Source organism: Lutra lutra, chromosome 15, assembly GCF_902655055.1.
Source record: "Lutra lutra chromosome 15, mLutLut1.2, whole genome shotgun sequence".
Classification (NCBI taxonomy): domain Eukaryota; kingdom Metazoa; phylum Chordata; class Mammalia; order Carnivora; family Mustelidae; genus Lutra; species Lutra lutra.
The window spans coordinates 68476182-68503810 of NC_062292.1; the positions used below are offsets into that span (position 1 = coordinate 68476182).

The 27629-nt window shown below is 42.4% G+C and overlaps 1 protein-coding gene and 1 long non-coding RNA gene across 8 annotated transcripts in view; one reads left to right on the top strand and one right to left on the bottom strand.

The window, feature by feature from the left end:
- ASH1L (ASH1 like histone lysine methyltransferase) overlaps positions 1-27629 on the top strand; it is a 193359-nt gene that overhangs the window by 5576 nt on the left and 160154 nt on the right. For 2 of the 7 annotated variants that reach the window (XM_047703838.1, XM_047703836.1), the window contains exon 2: positions 23662-24182. The exons of 1 other annotated variant lie outside the window; for it this stretch is intronic. In XM_047703838.1, the coding sequence (XP_047559794.1) occupies positions 23763-24182 (420 nt within the window). In that variant the 5' untranslated portion in view covers positions 23662-23762. Of the gene's footprint in view, positions 1-7241; positions 7873-23661; positions 24183-27629 lie in introns of those variants that run through there. 4 more of the 7 variants (XM_047703837.1, XM_047703839.1, XM_047703835.1 and 1 more) reach the window with 4 other exon arrangements.
- LOC125085472 (uncharacterized) lies at positions 1689-4782 on the bottom strand. The gene is made up of 3 exons (XR_007122943.1): positions 4204-4782; positions 2345-2524; positions 1689-1847 (listed from the first exon to the last, which is right to left on the bottom strand). It is a non-coding gene; the product is annotated as an uncharacterized LOC125085472 (long non-coding RNA).

The following is a 27629-nucleotide window of genomic DNA, read 5'->3' on the forward strand; positions in this document are numbered from 1 at the left end:
TTTAGATGTTTGCATTGAAAAATGCAGACAGTTCCTGTGTTTGCCTGAAAAGCTTATCAGCTTTTTTCTAATGTACGAGTGAGAAATAATGTGTCTCTTATAGTCTTTTTTTTTTTTAAGTGCTAGTAACAAGATGCTGAAAACATTTTTGAGCTCTTGTTCTTGATTTTCTAACTGAATCTAATTACCACAGAGAAATCAGATAATACTGGTGATGTTGAACAGGAGCTAAAATTGGTCTAAATTCATTTGGATGGTATGAAATAACATTGTTTTGAATTTTGAAAGTTTAATTGTGGACAATTGAAAGTCCGTACCATTGCTTCAGTTGTTAACTACAAACCATTGGCAATTATGATGAGGATAGAAACATTGTAGAAAAAGAAAGTACATATTCCTGTTGTTACAAAGATAAATCAAATGTAGAGATTTGAAGTGATTACTAGTAAAGTAGAATTTAGCCTTCTATAAAAAGTTGACAGTTAAAATTATGAGTGTGAGTTCTGTCACTAGTGAAACTGATTAACTTATCTTTTGTTATATCTTATAGTCCCACAGTAAATAAATCATGAATTTTTGACTTGTTTTACATTTTATCTCTTCCACACTTGATACCAAATCACTCTTCTCGTTTGGTCCTAACTGTCCTAAAACCCCAGGTGGACAGTGTCAGATTAGAAAGTAGCTATATTGTTGGTTTCTTGTTACAAGGGACATTATTTAGAATATGGAGGTGATATTCCTTATGATATGGTTTTTTAAATTGAGCATTGCTGAAAATGAAAGCACCAGAATTTAAATGTTTACTAATATAAGAAGCCTAATAGTGCTTAATGGAGAGAATTGTAAAGATTGTCTTTGAACGAAGAAGCCGTTAACTCTGACATTTGAGGATATGGGGGACTGAATCAGTCATGTATGATAATTCCAGGGTACAAATATTTCATGGAGTATAAAGGTCTTCAGAGAAGATTGGAGGATGTACATCTCAAGTGCAGATTAGACCAAGTGAAGTGACAGCCCTTTAGGAAGTTAAAGTTTAGATTCAGAAACCTATCAAAGAAAAAAGAGTAATCACCTTGAAACTACAAATAGAGATTTAATTTAACTTTGTGTGTGTAAAGAAAAAATGTTATATAAATGTAGATAAAGTCACAGTTAAATTCTGTTCAGCAAGTGTTCTTTCTGTGGCACCCGGGTGACTCGGTCTGTTGAGCATTGGGCTCGCAATCTCAGCTCAGGTCTTGATCTCCATCCTGTGCCTGGAGCCTACTTTAAAAAAGACAAATAGGGGTGCCTGGGTGGCTCAATGACTAAAGCCTCTGCCTTCGGCTCAGGTCATGATCCCAGCGTCCTGGGATCGAGCCCCGCGTTGGGCTCTCTGCTCAACGGGAGCCTGCTTCCTCCTTTCTCTCTGCCTGCCTCTCTGCTTACTTGTGATCTCTCTCTGTCAAATAAATGCATTTTTTTAAAATCTTGAAAAAAGAAAAAAGACAAATAAAAACAAGTATTCTTTCTATTCATCTCTCATTCAGCAGGCTGACATTTTTCTGATGCTTATCTCATTTCCATTTCTGTACTTATGGTGTTAGGAAAAGAGAAGGGTTTTTTTTTTTTTTTTTCCTGCCTCAGAAAGTAGTGAATCTAGTAAGAAGATAATCATGTTAACAAATGCTACAATACACAGTGTAGTACATTTCTCCCAGGTAGAGAAGGGAGAAATTTATTAACTCTGTGGAGAGAAAGAAAAGGATAGCTTCCTGCAAGGGGGAAGAGCCAGGTCTTAAAGGATAAATATGAGTTACTCTGTAAGGCTTAGAGGGGACGTTCTCGGTAGGGGAAGATACCTGCGAAGGCATAAAAATGAGAATAACATAGCAGGATGAGTTAGGGACTGCAGTTTGGATCCGCACTTTCTTCCTGTTTTCCTAGGATTTCCTGTGTCTTCAGTACCATGTAAGGTTGGGTTTTGCACTTAGAGATCCAAAGAACAACAGTGGAGCTGTGTTCCGCACACACTGCCTGGACAACATCGTAATATGCTGTTGCTGTTAAAGGTTATTTTTCACAAAGACTAAAGTCAAGAAGATAATTGTTATGTTTTAGTTACTCAAAAAACCTCTAGAACACTCCACCCCTTCCCCATCCTTGTCCGTGCGGCATTCATTATATGCGTCCAGCCAATGAAGACTTGGTATGATTGCTTTTCTGAGTAATGAGCCGATCTCCCAACCCTCACATTGGTGTATTTCCCCCTCAGTTTGTTGAAAATCTGAAATAGTGATTAAGATTATGGATTCGGAAATCAGATTGACTAGGCTCAGGTCCCAGTTTTGCTACTTACTGTGTAATCTTCAGGAAAATACTTAAGGTCTTTGGTTTTCTTGACTGTAAGATGATGGTAATACAGCACAGGTCGTTGAAAGATTGTAGCAGGTAATATACGAGAAGTGCCTAGCTAGTGTCCTGTGCGTCATGTAGCAAGTACCTAATACAGATTTGCTATGACTATTTCTCTTATTTCCTAGAAAGAGAATTTTTTTTTAGGAAAATAAATGACCTAGCATGCATATAATGCTTATAGGAAGTAAGAACATGTAAAATACATTTTGAAAGTATGTATAAACAACTTTGTTACATGTATATGTATTTTTTCGAATTCTCAATTTATGTTCTCTTACTTTTCCTCACCTGTGAATTCTACTTTTGTGTTCTCTCACTTAACTCTAGACTAGGCTTTTTTTTTGTTTTTTGTTTTTAGTTTTTTTAAGATTTTATGTTTAAGTAATCTCTGTGTAGACCCAACATGGGACTCAAATTTACAACCCCAAGATCAAGAATCACATGCTTTAATCAACTGAGCCAGGAGCCCTGAGACTAGGCTTTTATGTTTGGCTGCTGCTTCTTATCAAATCAAGTACTTGTCTTTAAAGTGAACAGGAATATATCTTTCAGTTTGAAGTTTTTGGGGCAGAGAACTTTGTCTTTTTTTTTTTTTTTTTTTAAGATTTTATTTATTTATTTGACAGACAGAGATCACAAGTAGGCAGAGAGGTAGGCAGAGAGAGAGGAGGAAGCAGGCTCCCTGCTGAGCAGAGAGCCCGATGCGGGGCTCGATCCCAGGACCCTGAGATCATGACCTGAGCCGAAGGCAGCGGCTTAACCCACTGAGCCACCCAGGCGCCCCGAGAACTTTGTCTTTGAACTGAATTGGGTTTAGTTAGGATGGTTCTCAATGCATGCATTTATATATATATATACACACACACACACACACACACACACACACACACACACACACACACACACACATATATTCCATTCATTTACTTGACAGAGAGAGAGATCACAAGCAGGCAGAGAGGGGTGGGGAGGAAGCAGGCTCCCTGCCGAGCAGAGAGCCCGATGCAGGGCTCCATCCCAGGACCCTGAGACCACTACCCGAGCAGAAGGCAGAGGCCCAACCCACCGAGCCACCCAAGCGCCCCTGTATTTATTTATTTTTAAAGATTTTATTTATTTGAGAGAGAGCACACAAGCACATGGTAGAGGGAGCAGGAGAAGCAAACTCCCCACTGAGCAGGGAGCCCGAAGCAGGGCTCAGTCCCAGGACCCTGAAATCATGACCTGAGCTCACGGCAGACGGTTTACTGACGGAATCTCCCAGGCACCCCAGCATAGTTCTGTTTTTAAATCTGATCATCTCTTTGGCTTTTAGAAGCCCGGTATATCCTTCCAAAGCAAAACCTGTTGCTTTCACTAAACCACCTGCGTTTATTGAGTGTTTAGTATGTGCTAGACTTTGGGATACAGTGAAGAATGAACCAAACAAGGTCCTTGGGCATTTTCATTTTACTCTTCCAGAACAAGATGTTTTAGTACTGCTGTAATGTGCTACCATCATACTACATGTGGTTCAAGCAAGGCATTGTAAAAATTTCTGGAAGAATGTCTTGGGATATGATTATTTTGTGCCAGAGCAAGTCAGTTCTAGGGCAAAACCCTCTTCCTCTTGAGGCCCTTCATTATCTGCCTGTGTTTTATCCAGGCGATCTACCGTGCAGTTCGTCCTTTGGGACATCAGTAGATTAACTCCTCTGTTCAGAGTCAAATAAAAAATTAAAACTAGCCTTCTGTCTCCTATGCCTTCTAACAGAAGGAACATGTAAACTTTCATTCAGTAAATATTAATTGTATACCTACGTTATACCAGGTACTGTTCTAAGCCCAGGGGGTACAGCAGTGAAAAAAACAGTCAAAAATCATTGCTTTCAGGGGCACCCGGCCGGCTCAGCTGCTAGAGCGTGCCACTCTTGATCTCGGAGTCTTCAGTTCGAGCCCCACCTTCGGTGTAGAGATTACTTAGAAAAAATCATTGGTGCTCACTTTTGAGTAAGATATTAAATAAATGGATATAATGTCATAGCATCTCCACAGCAGGTGCTGTGAAGCACAGGTAAGTGAAGCGGGGCGTGGTCAGTGGTTAGGGAGGTCCTTTGAGGCAGTGGTACTGTAGTGGAGACAGGAATGCCGCCAGGCAGTGTCTGGGGCAACAGCACAGGCCCTCAGGCAGTAGTATGTTTGTGTTTAAGAAATGAGAAAGGGCTAAAATAGAGGAAACAAGGTGGGGATGAATGATAGGAGATAGGTAAAGAGGTTAGCCAGGGGCTACTTAATGGAGAGACCTAGAAGACTTGACTAAGTGACTTGATCTTATTCTAGATTATTCTAGATTTGATAGGAACCTTTTGGGGTTTGAGCAGGGAAGTGACGTACCCTTTGAAAGGCAAGAGTGAGGCAACCAGAGGGGCCAGGTAGGCCATTGTGACACTTGAGGCAAGAGAGGGTTGTGAGGGGCACTTAGGGTGGTGTCAGGGAGATGGGGTCGCCATCTGTTCTTAAAGGTGGGGGGATGAGAACTTGGATTGGCTGTGGGGTGTGAGTAAAATGATGGCCTCAACATTGGGTTTTGCTGAACATTTGCTGAAATTTGGAACACCGGGAGAGCAGGTTGCAAGAGTGCAAAAATTAAGAATTTGGTTTGGATGCGTACTGACTTTCCTATTATTTCTGTTACTTCTGTCTCTAATTTTATTCCGGTTGAGGTATTGAGTAGGAAGTTTGATCTATAAATCTCGGGATTGGGACAGATAGAAATTTGGTAGTTGATCAGGGTAGCATGATCAGGTAGAGTGATTTAGAGCCATGGGACTTGATGAGATCACCTGGAGAGTGAGTGTAGACAGAGAGGAGATGAAGTTCTTGGAATGAATTTTGGAGTATTCTTTGGCATTTAGAGGCATTTAATCCGAACTGCCACGGCTGAAAGGATTGTGTGATAATTTTACAAATACTACTTTCTTAAGAAAAGCTAGCAAGTACTAGTAAAGACAGACAAAAAAAGTGGTTGAAGAGCAGATTTATTTTCTGTCAAATAGCTTTTTGATTGTTCCGAGATCGGAACACTCATTTTATGTGAAACTAAAAGCCACAGTGCCTATTTTTACTAGATTACTCTGAAAAGATGGCCAGAATGGTCATTACCTTCCTAGATATCCATTGTGGAGGGCAACATAAACTAAAATAAAGAAATCAAAATTTATAAAATAATGAAGTTTTGGGGGGGTGGTCTGGCTGGCTCAGTTGGAGGAGCATATAACTTTTGATCCCAGGGTGGTGAGTTTGAGCCCAATGTTGGATGTAGAGATGACTTAAATAAAATGTAAAAAATAGTAATAAAATAAGGAAGTATCAGAAGACATGAAGCTTCTTATCCATTCTCATGATAACCATTCCTGGCTTGGACATGTTAAGTGAGGTCAAGCTGCCTCCCGATTTCTTCTCTGTCACTGGGCACTGTTAAACCTTCCTTTAATGAGGCTGGTTTTTTTCTGTGGACTTGCTGAGTCAACACATTAACATCTGAGAATACATGTGTAAGATCCAATATGTGAAGGTATTAGGGGCTTAATATTGTTTAGGTTGACTTGCTGCATATTTGGGGACATCTGGGCTCGGGTAGGAATTTTTTTTTTTTTTTTTAAAGATTTTATTTGACAGAGAGAGAGAGAGAGATCACAAGAAAGCAGAGAGGCAGGCAGAGAGAGAGAGAGAGGAGGAAGCAGGCTCCCTGCAGAGCAGAGAGCCCAACACGGGGCTCGATCCCAAGACCCTGGGATCATGACCTGAGCCAAAGGCAGAGGCTTTAACCCACTGAGCCACCCAGGTGCCCCTCGAGTAGGAATTTTTTTAATGTATTTGTGGTGTCCGAAATGGAAAGGAATAGAAATTACAGACCAGATCACAGCATATAGGTTATTTTGTGTGGTTGATTTAAACCCTATCAGAAGTCCTCTTAGCTACTGCATGAAGCAGATCCTCTCTCGCTTGAGTGCATGACTTCCCTCTGACCGGTCCCCCTCAGCCATTAGGAAAATGCAGGGCCCATCTGTTGAATTGCGCTGTGCCTGAAAGGCCAGTAGTTTTGGATTTTGTCAGTCCAGGAAGAGAAATTAATTCCATGACATTGAGGGGAAACATTTCTAATAACTACATACTCCCCAGGGTTTACCTGACATCTTGGTGCAATTTTATAGAAATCACTGAAGAATTAAGGGTCCATGATGTACGACTTCTCTTTCCCAAGTCAAAGTCAGAATCATCAGGTGTGTGCATTAGAGAGCCGTTTCTCTTCCAGGTAAATGGTGTCCTTAAGAAAACACTGCCCTAAATTTCCAGATAGGTTAGAGATGATCTTCTTAAGTAGAAACTGAGATGTTTAAGAGGGTAATATGATTTGAGATTCAGATAAGCTTCTAAAAATATTTCTAGATGAATCTATTGCACAAAAATCTGGAAACTGTTCACAGAGACTTAGATGGTTCAAAATGGCCATCTTCTAGTTTCCTGGGTATCCGTTCTGTGCCTTACCTTAGCAGCTGGCCTCAAAATCAGAGGATGATGATGATGGTAGTAGTAGTAATAGTAGTAGTGGTAATAGTAGTAGTAATAGTAGTAATAGTAGCAGCAGCGGTTGTTATGGGCCCCATTAAGAATACAGTGAATCTTTTTATACCCTTTCCCCAAAAGTGCATACATACACATAGAAGTTCTGTATGATTTTGGGGAGTTTATAGGCAATTTTTGTTGTAGGCCAACACCCCTTGTTTCTTAGTCCTCTCAGTTATGAATGCTACGGAATGGCGGCTGCGTTCTTTACCTGATGGTCAACGTGATTGCTCTTAAGAGCGGAGGCGAACTCACGTAAGGGCAGTGGTGGTTGTGGGGAATGGTTTGAGTAAATCTTTGCTGGACTCATCTGTCCACTACTTTCCCCTTCACCATTTCGGTAGTACAGTAATGTCTGGAGGATCACCAGTTAAAGCGGCACGCCGATGCTAGAGATGACGGGCTGGATGTAAGAAAGGCAGTTATCCTCACACCGGGTAAAATGGCAGCAAAGTGAGAATTACTCTCTGTGCCCCACCCTGACTGGCTTCCCTAGCTACATCCCACACACCTTTCTGAATGTGACTTCTGAATCCGAATCCGATCGTGTCTTTTGGCGTAACAGACTGTTGAGCTCCTTCTTCAAGATCCTGTCTGCCCCTTCAGCTGTGTCTCCCTGGGTCTCTTACCCTTGTGCTTCCGCTGTTCGGAACCGTCATCTTTCCCAAACACGGTTCTTTTATATCTCCATGACTTTCATGTTCCTCCCAGTGCCTGGCTGCCTAGAGAACACCCACCCATCTTCTGAGACAAAGTCCAAGTTGATGCTGTGAAGCCTTACCTGGCCACCTCCCCTCCTTGGTGAACAGCAGGCACTCATTTCTCTTTGGCACATACCTGGGAGTGGAATTGCTGGGCCACAGGGTAAACGTATTTTATGTTGAGTAAATACTGACACAGTTTTCCAGACTGATTGTATGACTTTGTAACTGTGCCAGGAATGTCTGGGGGTTCCATTTGTCACATCTACACCAACCTTTGTTGTCATTCTCTTTAATTTGAGCCATTTTAGTGGGTAGTAATATTACATTGTGGTATTGACTTGCATTTCCCTGATTATTGGTAAGGTCGAGCATCTTTCAGTGCTTGTTACATATTTGGGTATCTTTTTTGGTAAAGTACCTGCTCTTAATACATATTCTGAACGCATTCCTTTTCGCCAGTATGTGCCTTGCACATGGCATTATCCAATGTGTGGCTTGCCTTTTTAATCTCATGGTGGTTTCTTTTGATGAATATGAGTTCGTATTTTTATAAAGTCCAATTAATTTTTTCCCCTGTAAAAAAAGGGGGGGGGGTGGTGCTCTAGTTTGATGAGATAGGTAGTTAGTGGGGGAAATGTAGAATTCCTTACCAACAGGTGTGAAATTTCAGTCAAGAAGGATGAGTAAGCGGGGGAGGTATGCTGGACGACGACATACCTGCGGTCAGCAATACTGAATTGCACACATAAAAATTTGTGAAGAGGGTAAATCTCACGGCAAATGTTCTTACCACAATAAAATAATAAAAAATAAAGATGTATGTAACGTGCAGGTATCTATTGAATGGAAAAGAACAGGAGAGGAATGTTTTAAGCAAGTAGCTAGTCAGTGGCAGGATATTGGAGTTAGAAAGTATGTCCACTGTTAATTGGGTTACTTTGCTCAATTTCATGTAGATGTGAACACAACAATAAGACTTTGAGAGGTACGGACGTGGTAGCGATGTGTATCTCAGATCTTTTAAAAATATGTTTTTATTGGATTTTTGCCTAATTATGGAACTAATACAAATTCTGTAATATGTCAAGAAAAATACACATAATTTTATTTCCAAATCTTTACCCCTAAAATAACCAGTGCTTTTAGCTGGTGTATAATCATTTGTACTTAATTCTGTATGCATACAAATACACGTGTTTTTTTTTTTTTTATTCCCTGCACATGTAACATCATGCTTGCTCTTTTCCTGAAAAATGGCAGACGTGGTTCTGTATTTGTGTACGTGTGAATATATATATATTGTGTGTGTATATATTTAATTTTTTTCTGTGGCCACATTGAACAGTGCTATAATCATTTATTAGTGCTTTTGTTTTTCTATGATAAGAGTCTCTAAAGTTGCTATTGAAGTCAAGAGTATGTAAAACTTAAAATTGTCATAGATGCTGTAGGAACTGCTTTCCAGAATACATGACAGAGGCCACTAGTCTTTATTTTCCTGTATACTTTGCTGTTTTTGCTTGTACCAGTGTTTTAAACTTCAACCAAACTGATGAGTGAAAACTGTCTTCTTGTAGCTCATACCTCCCTCGCTACTAATGATGTGGCGCTGTGTTTCTGTTTGATTATTTCCATTTCTTTTGTGATTGCCTGTGCACATCTCTCGTATTATATAATTTTTTACCAGTTTATAAAATGACTCTTAACCATACTGATCTACTTTTTAAAAAAGATTTTATTTACTTATTTATTTATATATTTAAAATATTTTATTTATTTATTTGACAGAGATTACAAGTAGGCAGAGGCAGGCGGGGGGGTGGGGAAGCAGGCTCCCTGCTGAGCAGAGAGCCTGATGCGGTTCTCAATCCCAGGACCCTGATTTCACGACCTGAGCTGAAGGCAGAGACTTTTAACCCTCTGAGTCACCCAGGCGCCCCAAAGATTTTATTTATTTATTTGACAGTGAGAGAGGGAACACAACAGGGGGAGAGGGAGAGGCAGACTCCCCACCGAGCAGGTGCCTGACATGGGGCAATCCCAGAACCCTGGGATTGTGACCTGAGCTGAGGGCAGATGCTTAACGACTGGGCCACCCAGGTGCCCCTATAATGTTTTTATATAATCACATCTCTCAGTATTCTCCTTTATGGCTTCTAGTTTCTTGATTTGATTAGGAAGGTTTCTATACAGTAGGCTATAGAAATAGTGACAAACATCCTTCAGATACTTTCATTTTTGCATCTAGCTCTTAAATCCCTGAGGAAATTACTTTTGAGTATAATGTAAAGAATGGATCTAACTTCGTTTTCTCCAAGTGAAAAGCCAGTTAGGTAATATGTAGCAACATATGTCAGATAAGTCAGCTTGTTGCCATGTTGAAAGTTGTTAATTGAAAAAGTTTTTATAAGATTACCATTAGCCCATATTTTGTTTTTATGCAAGGGAGAGAACCCTTACCACAAGATACCTTATTTTGATCTGTCAGAAAATTTTTAAATGGCTTCATTGAGATTTGTGTCCTCTATAATTTACTGATTTAAAGTGTACAATTCAGTGGTATAGTCAATTCTTGGTATAGTCATATAGTCATATAGTTATACAATCATCCCCACTACCTAATACTAGAACATTCAATCGTGGTGTCCAGTAGCTAGGAGTCACTCCATTCTCCTTTTCCCCTATGCCTAGATAACCATGAATCTATTTTCTTTCTCTATGGATTTTCCTTTTATGGACATATAATTTGTTGTTATATAATTTGTTGTCTTTTGGAACAGGCATCTTTATTTAGCATAATGTTTAGGGTACATCTGTACTGTAGTATGTACCAGTGCTCCATCCTTCCTCTCTCCCTCTCTCCCTCCTGCCAAGATTTATTTACTTGGGGGGAAAGGTAGAGGGAGAGAATCTCAATCAGACTCCACTCTGAGGGCAAATCCCAGCACAGGCTCCATCTCAGGACTCTGAGATCATGACGTGAGCTCAAGTCCAGAGGTAGACACCTAACCGACTAAGCCACCTGGTGGTCCCAGATGTCATTCTTCTTTACTGATGAATGACATTCCATTGTGTGGATAATGTTGCTGTGAACATTTGTGTGCAAGTTTCTGTGATCCATGTTTCCATTTTCCTGGGTATATACCTAGCGGTGAACTTGCTGGGCCATCTGGTGGCTCTGTTTAACCTTTTGAGGAGCTGCCAAACTGTTTTCCAAAGTGTCTGCACCATTTTACATTCCTATCCATTTCTCCACAGAAAATCTTTATAAAAAACAAGTGTAAGATAGTGTGAATGGTGCCCCTTCGAAGTGGCTCTTCTGTTTATTTTTTTTTCCCCCTTCCCCTCTTCTGTTTAATATGAAACCACGTGCACTGGCTCAGAATTCATAGCCCCTAACCCTTGTCAGAACGCAGTAACTCATTTATGGGAAAATCTGATGTAACTTTTACTTCCCTCTCGTTGCCATTTTAGAATTCCCTGGGGATGGGGGCGCCTGGGTGGCTCAGTGGGTTAAGCCGCTGCCTTCGGCTCGGGTCGTGATCTCGGGGTCCTGGGATCGGGCCCCATGTCGGGCTCTCTGCTCGGCAGGGAGCCTGCTTCCTCCTCTCTCTCTGCCTGCCTCTCTGCCTGCTTGTGATCTCTGTCTGTCAAATAAATAAATAAAAAAAATCTTAAAAAAAAAAAAAAAAAGCTTTATAGAATTCCCTGGGGATGAAAGTCAGCATCTCTCTTCCTTGCAACCGCAGCCCATTCCACCTTTTTAAGAAAATTTAAATAAAAACAGAGTTAAGTCTCTACATCTGAGCTTTACTTTACTTCTCAGGAAGAGCTACACAAGGTTTAATTAGATTATCCATGAGACAGTGAGTGTGACTTTTCCCGAGGATTTAGCATTGGGAATGCTTTCTGTTTGCCTTTCCCCCATGGCTCCCTCGTGGCAATACAGTCTCCTACTATACTTTCTTGTTTTGACTTTCAGAATTAGTTTGTTGGTATAATATAGTATTTCCTTGGTCTTCAGACACATTCTTTTCTCTCAGTTTTATGTTTCTGAAATTAGGAAATCACACAATTGATAATATATTTAATGGGGTAGTAGTTAAATTTTTTTTCTCCTGAAAATGTGGTCAGTGATCCATGAAGCCTTTTTATTTATTTATTTTTTTAAAAAGATTTTATTCATTTGTTTGAAAGAGCAAGAGCCACGAGCAGGCAGAGCAGCAGAGGGAGAGGGAGAAGCAGGCTCCCTACCGAGCAGGGAGCTCGATGAAGAGCTCGATCCCAGGACCCTGGGGTCACCTCCTGGGCGGAGGGCAGTCGCTTAACCCACTGAGCCACCCAGACACACCATCATGAAGACTTTTTTAAAAAAAATCACTGGAGGGGCACCTGGGTGGCTCAGTGGGTCATGCCTCTGCCTTCGGCTTGGGTCATGATCTCAGGGTCCTGGGATCGAGCCCCACATCGGGCTCTCTGCTCAGCAGGGAGCCTGCTTCCTCCTCTCTCTCTGCCTGCTTCTCTGCCTACTTGTGATCTCTGTCTGTCAAATAAATAAATAAAATCTTTTAAAAAAATCACTGGGGTCGGGGCGCCTGGGTGGCTCAGTTGGTTAAGCAACTGCCTTCGGCTCAGGTCATGATCCTGGAGTCCTGGGATCGAGTCACACATCGGAATCCCTGCTCGGCAGGGAGTCTGCTTTTCCCGCTGATCTCTCTCCTCTCATGCTTGCTCTCTCTCTCTCTCTCTCAAATAAATACATAAATAAAATCATTAAAAAAAAATCACTGGGGTCTTGGAATTTAGGAAATATATACTATAACGCAGGTATGAAAATAGCTAGATTTACTGGTGATTAGTACTTTGAAGGTTAGGAGCTATTGGTGGTTGTCACTCTCTCTTTTTTTTTTAAGATTTTATTTATTTGACAAAGATCACAAGTAGGTAGAGAGAGAGAGAGAGAGAGAGAGAGAGGAGGAAGCATGCTCCCCGCTGAGCAGAGAGCCTGATGCGGGGCTGGATCCCAGGACCCTGGGATCATGATCTGAGCTGAAGGCAGAGGCTTAACCCACTGAGCCACCCAGGTGCCCTGTCACTCTCTTTTTTAAATGAAATGATGTTCTGTAGTAGAGTCAAAAAGTTTTGTCCAGGGCACCTGGGGGGCTCGGTTGAGTGTCCAGCTCTTGATTTCGGCTCAGGTCATGATCTCAGGGTCGTGAGACTGAGCCCCACTTTGGGCACTGTGCTCAGTGGGGAGTCTGCTTGAGATGCTCTCTCCCCTCCCGGTGCTCACACGCCCACTCCTTCTCTCTCTCAAATGAGTAAAACTTTAAAAAAAAGCAGCTTTATCCAACTCTGTAAGTGTAGTTTATATTATATAAATTATTTAGAAACATAGTTCAAGTTTTCTTGTTATCTTTATGAATATATTCTAGCTTTTTGTGATTTCAGTGAGTAGTAGATCAGTGACGCAATATAAAACATCTTAAGGTAGTACACTGCTTACCCTTTTACTTTTGAAGAGCAAGTTACATGGTGATATATACATAGTGCTTATTTTTAAAATTATAATAGTATAAGATTATATGATATTTAAAGAAAAATGTTAATCCTTTAATATTTTTATTTTCATTGTATTCTCTTAGTTTTTGTCTACATGCGTAATTTAAAATACAGCGGCGCGTGTCTGCTAATCCAGCCGGTAGCACTTACTGACACCTGCCGTGTTCGGGGACTTTGCTAAGGATGTTGCCGTGAATAAGGCCATGAGGATTCTTATTCTCATGGGACAAATGCTGTAGTGGAAAATATGAGTGTGAAGCATATCATTTACCCAGAAAAAGCATATAACTTACTGGGGTGATGAGCGTTAAGAGACTTACAGAATGCTGCATGAGCACTTGACAGGGAGATCTTCCTTGGTTGAGCAGGGAAATGACATAATCAGATTATTTAAAAATCATATTTCTAGCTGCATCTCAGAGCAGGGACTGGAGGAGAACAAGGTAGATGCGCAGAGTTCGAAAGCTGCTCTATGCTGTGTGAGATCTGTTGTTTCGGATAGAATGGCAGTGGACTTAGAACTCAGTGTAATTAGAAATTATGTGGAATTCACAAGTTTTGGTGTTAGGGTCACGTTGGGAATGGAGTGGGGGTGAGAGGAGGCAAGGGTGGCTGGCAGGTGTCCAACTCGAGCAAGTGGCAGTGCTGCGTTCACTTGGCTAGTGTGATGGGTCCCAGGAAGAGCGATGTATGACTGAAGAGTGTAAAAGCTGCGGTAAACTAGGACCCATAACGTGCTGTGATTTTTTAAGATCTTACACAGTTAATTTGTATGTTTTTTTACTGTTGAGAAATAGAACAATGATTACCGTCTCTGACGATGTTTGATAAAGACCACAGAGAAGACCAAAATTTATCACAGATGAGACAAGCTAGACTTATTTTAAGCTAAAAATCTGCTGACGTTGTTCAGTCTGTAATGTGATAATTTTAGGTAAGTGTACTTATCCAAAAAGAGAGAAAAGTTGTTCTTGCATATTAAAGAGAATTAAGATAAATTATCTTTCTTATCAAGTTGGAAAACCATTCTAAGACTCTGTTATATATTCATATATTGTCATCATACTGCCTCCCCGTGTGGGTGTCATGTGCATGTGCTCCCTGCTGCCAACTTGACCTTGTACTTAAATGTTTCACAACCATCTAAGATTTAACGTACTACTGAACTCTCAGTCTCCCCTTCTGTGTGTCTCGTCCGAGCAGACGGCTTTTATAACGTCAGCCCCGTGAAGGCAGGGACTTTCCCGTTTTTGCACTGCTTTGTCCCCAGCTGCTGTTATGTAACTGGCATTTGGTAAATACTTCGTTGTTGGAATGTCTAAGTGCTACCACCAAACAGTTCACCAGTTGCTTAGGTCTTTGATTCTCTCCCTCCTTTCTGTATCTTGCTGACGAATCACATCTGTTATTCCTTAGAAGTATCTCTTAATTCATCCGTTTTTTAAATGTTCAGTGCTACTTTGCTAATCTGTCAATTTTATAACTAGTATTCCAGAATCAACTTTGCTTTTTTTTTTAAAGACTTCATCATTTTGGACATGGAGAGTACGAGTTGGGGAAGGGGCAACTGGAGAGGGAGAGAGAATCTCAAGCACACCCTTGCTGAGTCTAGGTACATGGGGCTTGATCTCGTGACCCTGAGATCAGGACCTGAGCTGCGTTCAACCAACTGAGCCACGCATGTGCCGCCCCAAGTTTTGCTGTCTTTCTAATCATTCTTCCACAGCAGCCAGGGAGGTTTTTTTTAAAGTATAAGCTGTAGGCGCTCCTGGGTGGCTCAGTCTGTTTAGCTGCTGCCTTCGGCTCAGGTCATGATCCCTGGGTCCTGAGATTGAGTCGGGCTCCTTGCTCAGTGGGGAGCCTGCTGCTCTCTCCGCCCCTGCCTGCCACTCTGCCTGCTTGTGCGCGTGCTTGCTCGTGCTCGCTCGCTCTCAATCTGACAAAAAAACAAAAAAAAAAACCTAAGTTGTATCTTACTACTCTTCTGCTCAGAACTAATTTTGGATTCTAAATCCTTAAGTTAGCCCAACAAGGCTCTTGGAAAGCTATTTTTCTTTTTTTTAAAGATTCACTTTATTTGTCAGAGAGAGAGTGTGTAAGCACAAGCAGGGGCGCAGCCCACAGAGAGAGAGCAAGTGGCCCGGTGTGCAACTCTGTCCGGGACCCTGATATCATGTCCCAAGCCAAAGGCAGACACCTAACTGACCCAGCCACCCAGGCATCCTGAAAGCTATTTTCATATAGCTTCCCATTTTTGTTTTGTGTTGTCCCCACTTTGGCGAATCTACTATTAATCTTATAGTTTCAGGGACTTTTTACACATACTGTTCCCTATTTTGGGAACATACTTAACTCGACATTTTGCCTGGCTATTTCCTACTTAGACTGGGTCTCAGCTTAAAGTTAACTGTTTTTCCAAGGTATATTCCCTGTTCCTCCAAATTTCCTTGATATACAACTTCATATATTCAATACCTTCACATTTATTATGTTATAACCACATATTTAAATAATTAGTCATTTATCTGCCTCCCTCTCTAAAATTTAAAGTTCGTAAGACCTGGGACCATATTGTATTATTTACAACCATTTCTACAGTGGTTCTCAAGACACACTTTGAGGCTCTCAAAATGTCTAGTGAATGAAGGAATAGATTAAGGATGATGAATGCATAAAGGATATAATGGTTGCAGAGGTAGTTGGAGAGCCAATAGAATGTGTCATCACAGAAGACAAGCAAGAGTTCCAAACAGCGGGTCTGCTAGGTGTAACAGGGGAGGACTGAGACCAGGAATAAACATGTTTGGGAGGCAGCGTAACATCGTATTCGAGAGGAGCCAGACAGACCTGGGCTCAAGCTTTTTTTGGTTATTAACTTATTTTTTCATCTCTGAAAATGGATTCGTAATAGTAACTGAGATCATCTGTGTGACACTAGCGTAGAGCTTTGCACATACTAAGAACTCAGTAAATTTTTAGGTTTTTGTTGTTTTGTTTTGGTTTTGTTTTTACTTAACTGATGCTGCATCTCCTGGAAGGACTCAGTTTTGTAGTATTTAATGAATACAGAGTTGATTTTATATTGCCTTGCTAAGTAGTGTTTTATCAAAGTATGCCTATTCCCTTCCAACCTCCAGTGATAGACTAGGCTTCTATACAGAATAGTCTCCAGACTTAGTTGAATTGTTTTCCTTAATGGTTTGGTATCTCACAGAGCAGAGCCTGTGTTAACTCTGAATTTGTCTATTTTTATCCGATCCATTGTTTGTTACTTGGATGTGAGCTTATATGGGAGACGCGGGTGGGTACTAGTCATCACTTTGTAGAGGGAACAGGGCATGAAGGCGAAAACAAATTTGAGCGATTCCTGGTCAAGAGTTCGGTATTTGTCTTGTTTGCCCAGGTTTGTCGCGCTGCAGTGCGCGGCTGGCCAGCAGTAGGCGTCCATAGGTCACTATGAAATGTGACTGACTTGTGTATTTGTAGGTAGTATCTAATATGTTGTTAGATTATCATGCTTTGGGGTTCCTGGGTGGCTCAGTCAGCTAAGCATCTGCCTTCGGCTCAGGTCATGACCCAGGGTCCTGGGATCCAGTTCTGCCTCGGCTCCCTGCTCAGCAGGAAGTCTGCTTCTCCCTCTGCCACTGCCTGCTGCTGCCCTGCTCGTGCTCTCTTCCTCCCCACCATGAATAAATAGAATCTTTTTAAAAAAAGATAATCATGCCTTGTGTTGGTATAATGTATATATCTTATTAATACAATTAGTAACTTTATTTTTGAGATCTCATTTATTTGAAAGATGGGGACAGCTTGCGCATGCGCACAGGAGTTGGTGGGGAGGGGCAAGAGGGAGAGGGACAAGCAGACTCCCCGCTGAGTGCAGACCTACCCACGCGCCTCGGTAATTAGTAATTTTCTAAACAGTTTGTTCACAGCTAAAATGATCTCAGTGAAAGGGCTTCAGACTATAGATTTAGTATCAGTTTCCTTTGAATTTGGACTGGACTGTTCTGGATTATTTCAGTGATTTGAGGACCTCCTATAAATCCCAAAGTTGCGTGTGAGATGAATGTTGAATTTGTCTCTTAGAACAAAGAGATTCTAGCAGTCTTAGTTCTGTGTTTCTCCTTGGAACTGTATTTTGACTTGGATATTGTAGTAGGAACCAGATTACATTGTGTGACAGCATGTGTCCTTGTCCCTGGATGGGAAACCTAGAGTATATAGGTGGAAGAGTATCATTCACGGAGAACGCTGCCTTCGGAGTTCAAAACTAGCACTCTGGCGGCTGGTGTGGGGCTGGTTTTCAAGCGGTTTACACTTAGCAGATAAAAAGCATTCTTTGTTGTGAAGTATCTTCAGAATTTGGATTTATCTTCCCTAGAAACACTTAAATTTGGTATGTAGGGTTTGCCAATCATGCTTTTCCAGTCTCACTGCCTAGATGGATTCACAAAATAGGCCCCTAGGCTCACTATCCTTTCTTCTCTTTGATGAAGTTAGGGAAACATAGTATTTCTCTATTCTTACCTATGTTTCTGGGGTAGTGATCAGTGTTTTCAAATTAGTTCTTTTTTAGTTTATTGATATTCTACTATTTGTGTAGTAATCTGTGTCACTCACATTCAGTTTTTCCATTTTAAAATGAAGAGACTCATGCTCTCCAGACCATTCTCTGGAATGTGCTAAAAGTGAGTAAGTGCTGGTAAAAATGCTTTTGAGTTCTTTGGAGGAAATACTGAAATTCTGGTTCACATTTATACATATATATGTTCTGCGTTCTGGAATTCCTTCATTATGAAAAGAATTGTAGGGAAATTTAAAAATGTGTGTACTTGTGAGTACTGGATATAAAAGCGGTTGTTTCTGTGTAAATTAGTTGTTTTTGTTCTAGAACAGGTTTGTTTTCATGAGCGACCGGAAAGGTATACACAGGTGTGTCAGTGCACTAGTCACATGAAACCGGGATGGGTATCAAAAATTAAGGAACATGCGGCGCCTGGGTGGCTCAGTTGATTGTGTCCAATTTTTTTTTTTTTTTTAAGATTTATTTAGTTATTTTAGAGAGAGCGAGGCAGAGAACAGGGAGGGAGCAGAGAAAGGGGGAGAATGTATAGCCACTGAGCCTGGAGCCAGACTTGAGGCTCAATCTAATGGCGCTGAGATCGTGACCTGAGCTGAAATCACGAGTTGGAGGCTTAACATACCAAGCCACCGGGTGTTCCAAGAGTCTGATTCTTGGTCTCAGCTCATGTCTTGATCTCAGGGTAGTGAGTTCAAGACCTGTGCTGGAGTCTACACTGGGCGTGGAGCCTACTTTAAAATAGGTAAATAAGAAATAAGAAAGAAGGGGCGCCTGGGTGGCTCAGTGGGTTAAACCTCTGCCTTCGGCTCGGGTCATGGTCTCCGGGTCCTGGGATCGAGCTCCGCATCAGGCTCTCTGCTCTGCGGGGAGCCTGCTTCCCTGCTCTCTATGCCTGCCTCTCTGACTACTTGTGATCTCTTTCTCTGTCAAATAAAGAAATAAAATCTTCAAAAAAAAAAAATAAGAAAATTTACAAAATAAAAAGAAGAAACATGGGAGAAAAGTAATAGAAAAGGAACAAAATAAAGCCAGTAAGATAGGTCCAACAAAAAACCATGCAATTAATTCAAATATTTCTTGAACACCTCCTATATGCCAGGTATAGTTTTAGGTGCTAGGATGTTACATTGAACTAAACTGACAAAACCCAGTTCCTGGAGGCACTTTATATCCCAGTGGAAAGGTATCAACAATAAATAAATACATTGTGTACCAGATTGTGAGAAGCATCACGGAGAAAAATAAAACAGGATAGTGTTAGAAGAAGATGGTGACATGAGTAGTTTTCAATTTTATAAAGGATTGTCAGGGATTGCCTGTTCCATGAGGTTACATTTAGGCAAAGGTGAAGGACATGAAAGAGCAAATCATGCAATTATCTGAGGAAAGAACGTTCTAGTCAGAATAATAATTGCAAAGGTCCTTTGGTAGGAGTATTTTACTTTGATGAAGAGGAGACGGCCTCTGACCCCCCTTCTTGGAACTAAGTGGGGAGTTTGACAAGAGATGGAAGAGAGGTAGAGGGGATTGTACAGCAGAGTAAATAGAGCCTTTAGACCATTGGAAGGACTTTGACTTCCACTTGGAGTGGGATGGGAAGCCATTGAAAGGGTGTTGAGCAGAGGAATGACACGATCAGACACAAGCTTTAAGGATCACCTGGCTGCTGAGTTGAGAAGACTAAGGAGATACGGAGGGCCGAAGCAGCGGGCGGCCAGTGGAGTGACCGACTCCTGGGTGGTGCAGGTGCTGGACGAGCACGGGGCTCTGAGTAGCAGCTGTCAGGTTAGCGAGAGACGGATGGTGCGCATGCTCCGAAGGTAGAGACGTCTGCTGACTGAATGGGCGTGTGAGGCACGAGGGAGAAAGGAGTTCAGGGCGGTTAGGAAGTTTCAGCCTAACTATTTCTAGCTCAAGTTGCATTTATATACTGAGATGAGGAAGCCTGTGGGAAGAACGGATGGCGGTTGGGGGGATGAGGTAGAAAAGGAATTGATTTGAAACAGATGAAGCTTGCAGTGTCTAACCAGTAGACATCTAGGCAGTGTGTTGGGCAGGCAGTTAGATACGGGGTTCTGAGGTTCTAGGAAGAGGTCCCAGCTGGCCTCTATCTAGTGATAGAAACTTGTAAATCAACAACGTTGGATGGAATATAAGGCTGAAAGATTGGATCTGTTCTTTTAGCAAGTAAGCGTAGATAGGGAAGAGAAGAGTGTGCCCTGGGGTGCTCTGGTGTTTAATGTTGTGGGGAGAGAAGGGGAGACTGGTAAAGGAGACTGAGGGTGACTAGCCAGTAAGGCAGAAGAATCTAGAAAGGATTCCTGGAAGTCCGTGTGGAGACGATGGGGCTGTTCCGCTGTGTCACATTCTGTGGCAAGGTCAGGTAGATGACTGAGAACTGACTGGTGTGCTTAGTAGTACAGAGTCTGTCAGTGACCTTGGCCAGCAGCTTATTGGGAGAGGTGGTGGTAAAACTATGATTGGTGTGTTTCAAAGAAAAAAGGTGAGGATTTAGAGATGGCAAGAGTGGACTGCTCTTTGAAGAAGCTTTGTTTTGAGAGGGGCAGAGAAATGGGGAGCTGGTAGAAGATAGAAGAGGGTCAAGAGGAGTTTTCTTAGATGAGAAATACTGTAGTATGTTTTCATGCTGACTGGTATTATCCAGAGGAAAAAGGAGAAGCGGATGGTGCAGGATAGTCGTCCTAGTAAAGCTCTTGAGAAGGCAAGGAGAGGGTAGGCCTACTGCTCAAGGGGAGGGGTTAGAAGTATATGTATTTTAAAATTGTTACCTTCTTTTTTTTTTTTTTTTTAAGATTTTATTTATTTATTTATTTGAGAGCGAGACAGTGAGAGAGAGCATGAGGGAGGAGAAGGTCAGAGAGAGAAGCAGACTCCCCATGGAGCTGGGAGCCCGATGTGGGACTCGATCCCGGGACTCCGGGATCATGACCTGAGCCGAAGGCAGTCGTCCAACCAACTGAGCCACCCAGGCGTCCCTATTGTTACCTTCTTAAGTAGGCTCCAAGCTGGGCCTGGACTCCCAACCCTGAGATCAAAACCTGAGCTGAGACGGAGAGTGGGATGCTTAATGGACTGAGCCACCCAGGTGGCCCAGTATATGATGAATCTACAGATGAATACAGATGAATCCAGAATCTACAGGAACAGACACACAGCAGGTGGGTAGGTAGCAATATCGTGGGAGCTTGTGGCAGTTTCCTTCTGATTGTTCCTGCTGCCGTCATCAGGTTGGAAGCAGAGTCAGTGAGGCTGGAGATGACTTCAAGTTGTTGTGTAGGAGAGTGATGGAGACAGGTTTCAGCACGAAGGGTCCAGTCGGGGTTAGTGTTCAGGAATGTAAAGTGAGTTCAGTGAACATGATTGTTTTTCTTAGACCAGCTTTGACGGTACAGAAACAAGAGGAGGTATAAGATACAATTTTGAAGCTGTTGCTAGCGGGATTAAGATATTGTAGTAGGCTTACAGAAAACACCTCTATGAAATACAAACAGAGAACATTTGAGATAAAACTTGTACATGGGACTCTTACAGCGCAGGGTGACATCACATGAGAAAGGAGAGGAGAACGTACGTCTGCATGCCAGATGCTACGTTAGAAGCCATCGGGGCCTTAAAATTCATTTATTCGCCTATTGACTGGGCACTACTGTATGTGCTGTTCACTATTCTGGGTGCCAGGAAATAGCTGTGAACAAACCAGAAGAGGTCCCTACCCCCATGAAGCTTAACACTGTCATTATAGCCTTTGGGTGGGGGGATAGTTATAGTCTTCTTTGGAGATGTAGTTGACAAATATGGAAGAAGGGAAAAAAAGCTGATTACTCAAATTGTGGTCCTGTATGGATAAAGGTACTCAGGCAAGGATCAGTGCAAGCTTAAATGTAAGTATTAAGACATAAGTCCACAAAGCACCATGCAAAAGTTTGTTTTCTGCTTTTAGAAAGATAGTGTAGGTTGGGTTACTTCCACAGTGGTGGTTAGAGCAGCGCTCTTTCATCAAGCACAGTAATATTTTTGCATTGAAATGTATGACTATTTTCAAAAAATTGTGGTAATTAAGACCAAAACGGATCCAAATCAGGTTTGTCACTCAGGTTTTGTCACTAGTGAGTAATGAAAAAGCTTGTGGTTCTCAGTGTTTTAAATTCCAGGATTGTGAACCCATTGCAGACAAAGTAGGACTTTGTACTTTTATTTTTAATTTTTTTAATTAATTTATTTATTAGATACAGAGTGAGAAAGCGGCGGGGCAGGGGCCGGGTGTGCGGGGAGGCAGAGGGAGAGGAAGAAGCAGACTCCCCACAGAGGAGGGAGCCTGACATGGGTCTTGATCCCAGGATGCCAGGGTCATGACCTGCCCAGAAGGCAGTCACTTAACCAACTGAGCCACCCAGGCCCCCCGGACTTTGTACTTTGAGAGGGAAAGAGAACACATGGCACAGATGCAGAAATGAACATGATTTGTCAGGGACAGTAAGGAAACCGAATTGGCGACGGCATAGGGGAGGTGTGTTGGGAAGTAAGGACAAGCAAGTTTGCATACTTCTGAGCCAGATTATGAACAGCCTCGAAAACTTCTGTGCAGCGTTAGCAAGAATTATCAGAGTGAGCTAATCGGAAGGTTACCCCCGCGACTGATCTTGCAAACTTGAGAGTTTAGTCAGTTGGCCGGTATTTACTGAACATTTAATATGCTGCTACTACAATTAGTAATAATAATTAATCATTGGTACTTTCTCTTGAAGCCTCACTGTGTTGCCAAGCGTTGGGCTATGCATTTTACTTATATTCCTATACAAGTTGTGAAGTAGCTATATGATCTTTGTCCTTGAGAATCTTAGTCTTGTTGGAAAGAAGTCTTAAGGCACGTAGTTTAAATTATGAAATTCTCCGCTTCATAAATGGAATGTTCTAAGGAATAGGATGGTCTTTTTTCAGATACTTGTCTGGGATCTTGATTGGATATATGCTTAAAGACTAGTCTGTCTTCAAGAATAGTGAATTATTTTGGTTCTGTATTTGTTAGTCAGCCTTGTGATTATCTGGTAATCTGGTTTCCTGAAGGCCTTTCTCTGTGAGAAGGGAGGTTGCCCGTGTACTTTATTTATATTTGCAAGTTAGGTGTACATCTCTTATAATAATTTGCTTGCTTATATTTTATGAATTTGGAAAAATATTTACGGGTTTGTGGGATTAAAGCATGCCAACTGACTAGTTACTATTAGGAAAACTTGTAAAATTTCTGGTTTTCAAAGATTTTATAACAAGTGTTATAAATCATTTATATAACAATTTTTTAATGTTTGTCTTTCTTACTAGAGTATAAGTCTTGTAAATTTAGGAACTGGGTCTGTTTTGTTGAGTACTGTGTTTCCAGCTTTATTGCACAATACCCGGCACATGATAGGAGCTCAGAAATATTTTTGAATGAATGAATGAGTGAATGAATTCAGAATTTAATTCACCAGCAGCGGAGATAATTCCAGCCTGAGTCCTAGCCTGAAAAGCTGAAAACCCCTTACAAAAGTTGGAGCACTAAAACCAGTCCATAACATGTATTACTACAACTTGTTTATGATATCTGTAGAATAAGCTTATTCTAAAATTTTAAATTTATTTATAACTAATTTAAATTCATTTTGTACTGTATTTTGGTTCGTTTTAACTGTGATTTGGGGTTCTTCCTGACCTCCTTGTCCCTCTCCCTTTATGCCCATTTTTTCATATTAATCAATAGTTGCTTTCTATTCTCATGAATTTTTGTTATGGTTTATTCTGCAGAGAAAGAGATGCTGGATGCAAGTTTTGGAGATCCCTGTTTTTTATGGAACACAGTTCTGTAAAATCTTCATCAGCTTCTTCGGCAATAACAGACACTTGTGATGGACCCTAGAAATACTGCTATGTTAGGATTGGGTTCCGACTGCGAAGGGTTTGCAAGGAAGAGTCCCTCTGCCGTCGGCACCGGCCCAGCGGCGAGCACGAGAGAAGCGGAGCTAGAGAGCACTGCGCGAGGCGGGGAGGACCTTCGCGAGTGGACCCGGGGAAGAGGCGGCGAGGCCGGCCCGGAGGACGGTTTGAGCGGCGCACAGCCGCAGTTTTCAGTGAAGGAAACAAACTTTTCAGAGGGAAACTTAAAATTGAAAATTGGCCTTCAGGCTAAGAGAACTAAAAAACCTCCAAAGAACTTGGAGAACTATGTATGTCGACCTGCCGTAAAAACAACTGTCAGGCACCCGAGGAAAGCGCTCAAGAGTGGGACGATGACGGACGAGAAGAGCGAGCACTGTCCGTCCAAGCGGGTGAGTCGTCGTCGTTGGCGGCGCGAGGATTTTCCTCGGGATGTTGTGTCTGCTGTTCCCGCTCCTACGGGCGGCCGGTTTAACCTCCGTATTAACAGGGAGTCCGTTTGGGAGGCCGCAGGAGGCGGCGAGGCTGGTCCGCGACGGGCACGACAGCGCGACTGCGAGGGTCGGTGGCCGCGCCCCGCGGGAGACGCGCGGACCGGTGTCGCGCCCGCCGCGGGCCCGAGGCGCACACGCCGGCTGGAGCCCGCGCCTCCGCGTTGACCCGCGTGTGCACAGACGAACGGGGGAGAAATTGAGGCCAAAGACGGTAAACGGTTTTGATACCGCTTACCTTTTAAGGTGGTGGAAGGATCCAGTTCGCCAACACGTTGAAAGCCTTTGTGGGTTTTTGTGTTTGGTTTGGTTTGGGTCTTGGTTCTGGTTTCGTTTTGTTCTTAGGAGACGGAGGGAGAGAGCGTGAGGGGTAGGGGAGAGGCAGGGGGCGAGGGAGAGCGAGAATCTTAAGTGGGGCTTGATCGCACAACCCTGAGATCATCACCTGAGCGGAACGAAGAGTCAGACACTTACCTAACCGAGCCGCCCAGGCGCTGCCCGTGTTGAAAGCTTTCGTAAAATGGACTGTTTAATCCAGGGATTAGTTGCTGTCGCTCAGAGCAAGTTGATATATTAAACATTGTCCCCTCTTTCTCTTTTCTCTAATTTATTTCTTTTTATTTTTTATTTTTTTGTCCCCTCTTTCTTGTAGGCTATCCGAAGACAGTAACTAATTTTTCAGGGTGCTGCGTGGCTCAGTCGGTTCAGCTGACTGCTTTGCTCAGGTCGTGATCCTGGGGTCCTGGGATTGAGTCCTGCGTTGGGCTCCCTGCTCAGCGGGGAACCTGCTTCTCCCTCTCCCTCTGCTGCTCACCACGTTTGTGCTCCCGCTGTCTCTCTCTCTCTCAAATAAATAAATAAATCTTCAAAAAAAGCAGACTAATTTTTCCTAACCTGATTTATTCTCTGCTGTAAAGATACTAGATTTGTTTTAGGCTATGTGTTGATCACAAGTTTTAGTCTTTTTTTTTTTTAAGATTTTATGTATTAATTAGAGATAGCGAGAGAGAGCACAAGCAGGGGGGTGGGGTGGGGAGAAAGAGAGAAGCAGGCTCTGAGCTGAGTGAGGAGCCCGACATGGGGCTGACCCCCATGACCTGACCCGAAGGCAGCTAGATGCTTAACCCACTGAGCCACCCCGGCTCCTCTAGCCCTTTCATACAATATTTAATTTCAGGCGATGGGCACCATATGTGCCCACTTGCATATTTAAATTATTTGTAAATATAAGTAAAACAATGAATCTAGGTAGAAAGACTTGGCTTAACATTTTGGCTAAAATTTTGAAATATTCCTGCATAAAATCACTTGATTTTTACTGTTGATTACTTAACATCAAATTCATGTGCTTTCTGCATGTTATCAGAAACCATAATGATGCAGGCTTTTTGTTCTTCAAATTGCTGTGGCATCCAGAAATTTTTAATAGTTGCTATTCTTCAAAGATCCTAGGCATATAAAGTAGCTTGGGGTGTTTTATTGATAAAATGAACTGTGAGTGAGTTAGATTAGAAGCCAGGGAAGAAAGGGGTGTTTTACCAGTATTTGCAAGAATGAACTCAATGAATCTTCGCTAACCTGGGTAACCTCCCCTGAGCCTTATTTTCCTCATGAGGATATCTGTTCCTGCTGAACTCAAGGATTTTCATAAGGTTGATTGAAAAAGATTTTTATCTGGCTTTTTTCCTTGAAACGATGTTAGAGCTTATCTTCTACAGCTGTTTGTAAAAGTCTCCAGTATGATGGTCTTTTGTAATGTTTCTGCAGTCGTCTTTTTTTTTTTAATGGTTCACGCTAATGGCGAGGTCTTGTACTCGGCTGATTTTACCTGCAGCACACACTCCCTCTCAGCGTGGGGCGGTTGCCACCATGTATGTTGTTCTTAGTAGTCCGTGGTTTCCCAGGCCGGTAACAGAAATGCTAGTCATAAGGTGGTGGTTATTTTTCAGGCAGCTACTTTAGCACAGGATGTTGGGTGTGTTAGTAAACTTTGCGTTCATGCTTCAGGAGTGGAAAGGGCATGCACGGGCTATGGAATCAGAACCCAATTTAAATCCTTGCTTAACAACCACACACAAGCAATTTGCTTTATCTCATTCACACTTGGTCTTCTCATTCATAGTGCGGGAGTAGGGATGCCCTTCTGCAGTGGCTATATGCAAAATTAGATTTATATGAAGCGTCTGGCATGCGATAGGTTCCTGTGAATGTTTTCTTTCCCTTGTTACAGCCTGAGGTAGGGCTTTAGATAACCTGTGGTCCCTGGGAGGCTGCAGGGGTGGTGATGTCTTTGCGACGGGGCGGTCCGGTCCGGATCCAGGTTTGTGTTTTTGTGTAGCTCTGACCAGCTTCTCAGAGGAGTTCATGATTCGAAAAAGACTAAGCATCTTTGGCTATGGAAGGAAAGAGGGACTATTACCAGGCATGTTATAGTCTTTAAAACAGGCTTTTACCAAATGCACCTGGAACATTAACGCCCAATTCTTTATTTTATTTTATTTTTTTTAAAGATTTTATTTATTTATTTGACAGAGAGAAATCACAAGCAGGCAGAGAGGCAGGCAGAGAGAGAGGAGGAAGCAGGCTCCCTGCTGAGCAGAAAGCCCGATGTGGGGCTCGAACCCAGGACCTGGGATCATGACCTGAGCCGAAGGCAGCGGCTTAACCCACTGAGCCACCCAGGCGCCCCAACCCCCAATTCTTTAAAAGCAGTTGGGTTTTTGTCAGTGTTGCTTTTAAAGCAGATCTTCCACGGCGACTGTGTGGCTCAGTCAGTTGTGTCCAACTCTTGGTTTCAGCTCAGATCGTGATCTCAGGGTTGTGAGATTGAGCCCTGTGTTCGGCTCTGTGCTGAGCATGGAGCCTGCTTAGGATTTTCTGTCTCCCTCTCTCCCTCCCGAAAAAAATAAAATAAAAAATAAAGCAAATATTAGGCCTTACATTTCTTTTTTTTTAATTTATTTTTTATTTATTTATTTTTTAAAGATTTTATTTATTTATGACAGAGAGAGAGAGATCACAAGTAGGCAGAAAGGCAGGCAGAGAGAGAGGAGGAAACAGACCCCCTGCTGAGCAGAGAGCCCGACGTGGGGCTCGATCCCAGGACCCCGAGATCATGACCCGAGCCGAAGGCAGCGGCTCAATCCACTGAGCCACCCAGGCGCCCCATCTTTTTTTTTTTTTTTTAAGATTTTATTTATTTATTTGACAGACAAGAGATCACAAGCAGGCAGAGAAGCAGGCAGAGAGAGAGGAGGAAGCAGGCTCCCTGCTGAGCAGAGAACCCAATGCGGGGCTCAATCCCAGGACCCTGGGATCATGACCTGAGCTGAAGGCAGAGGCTTAACC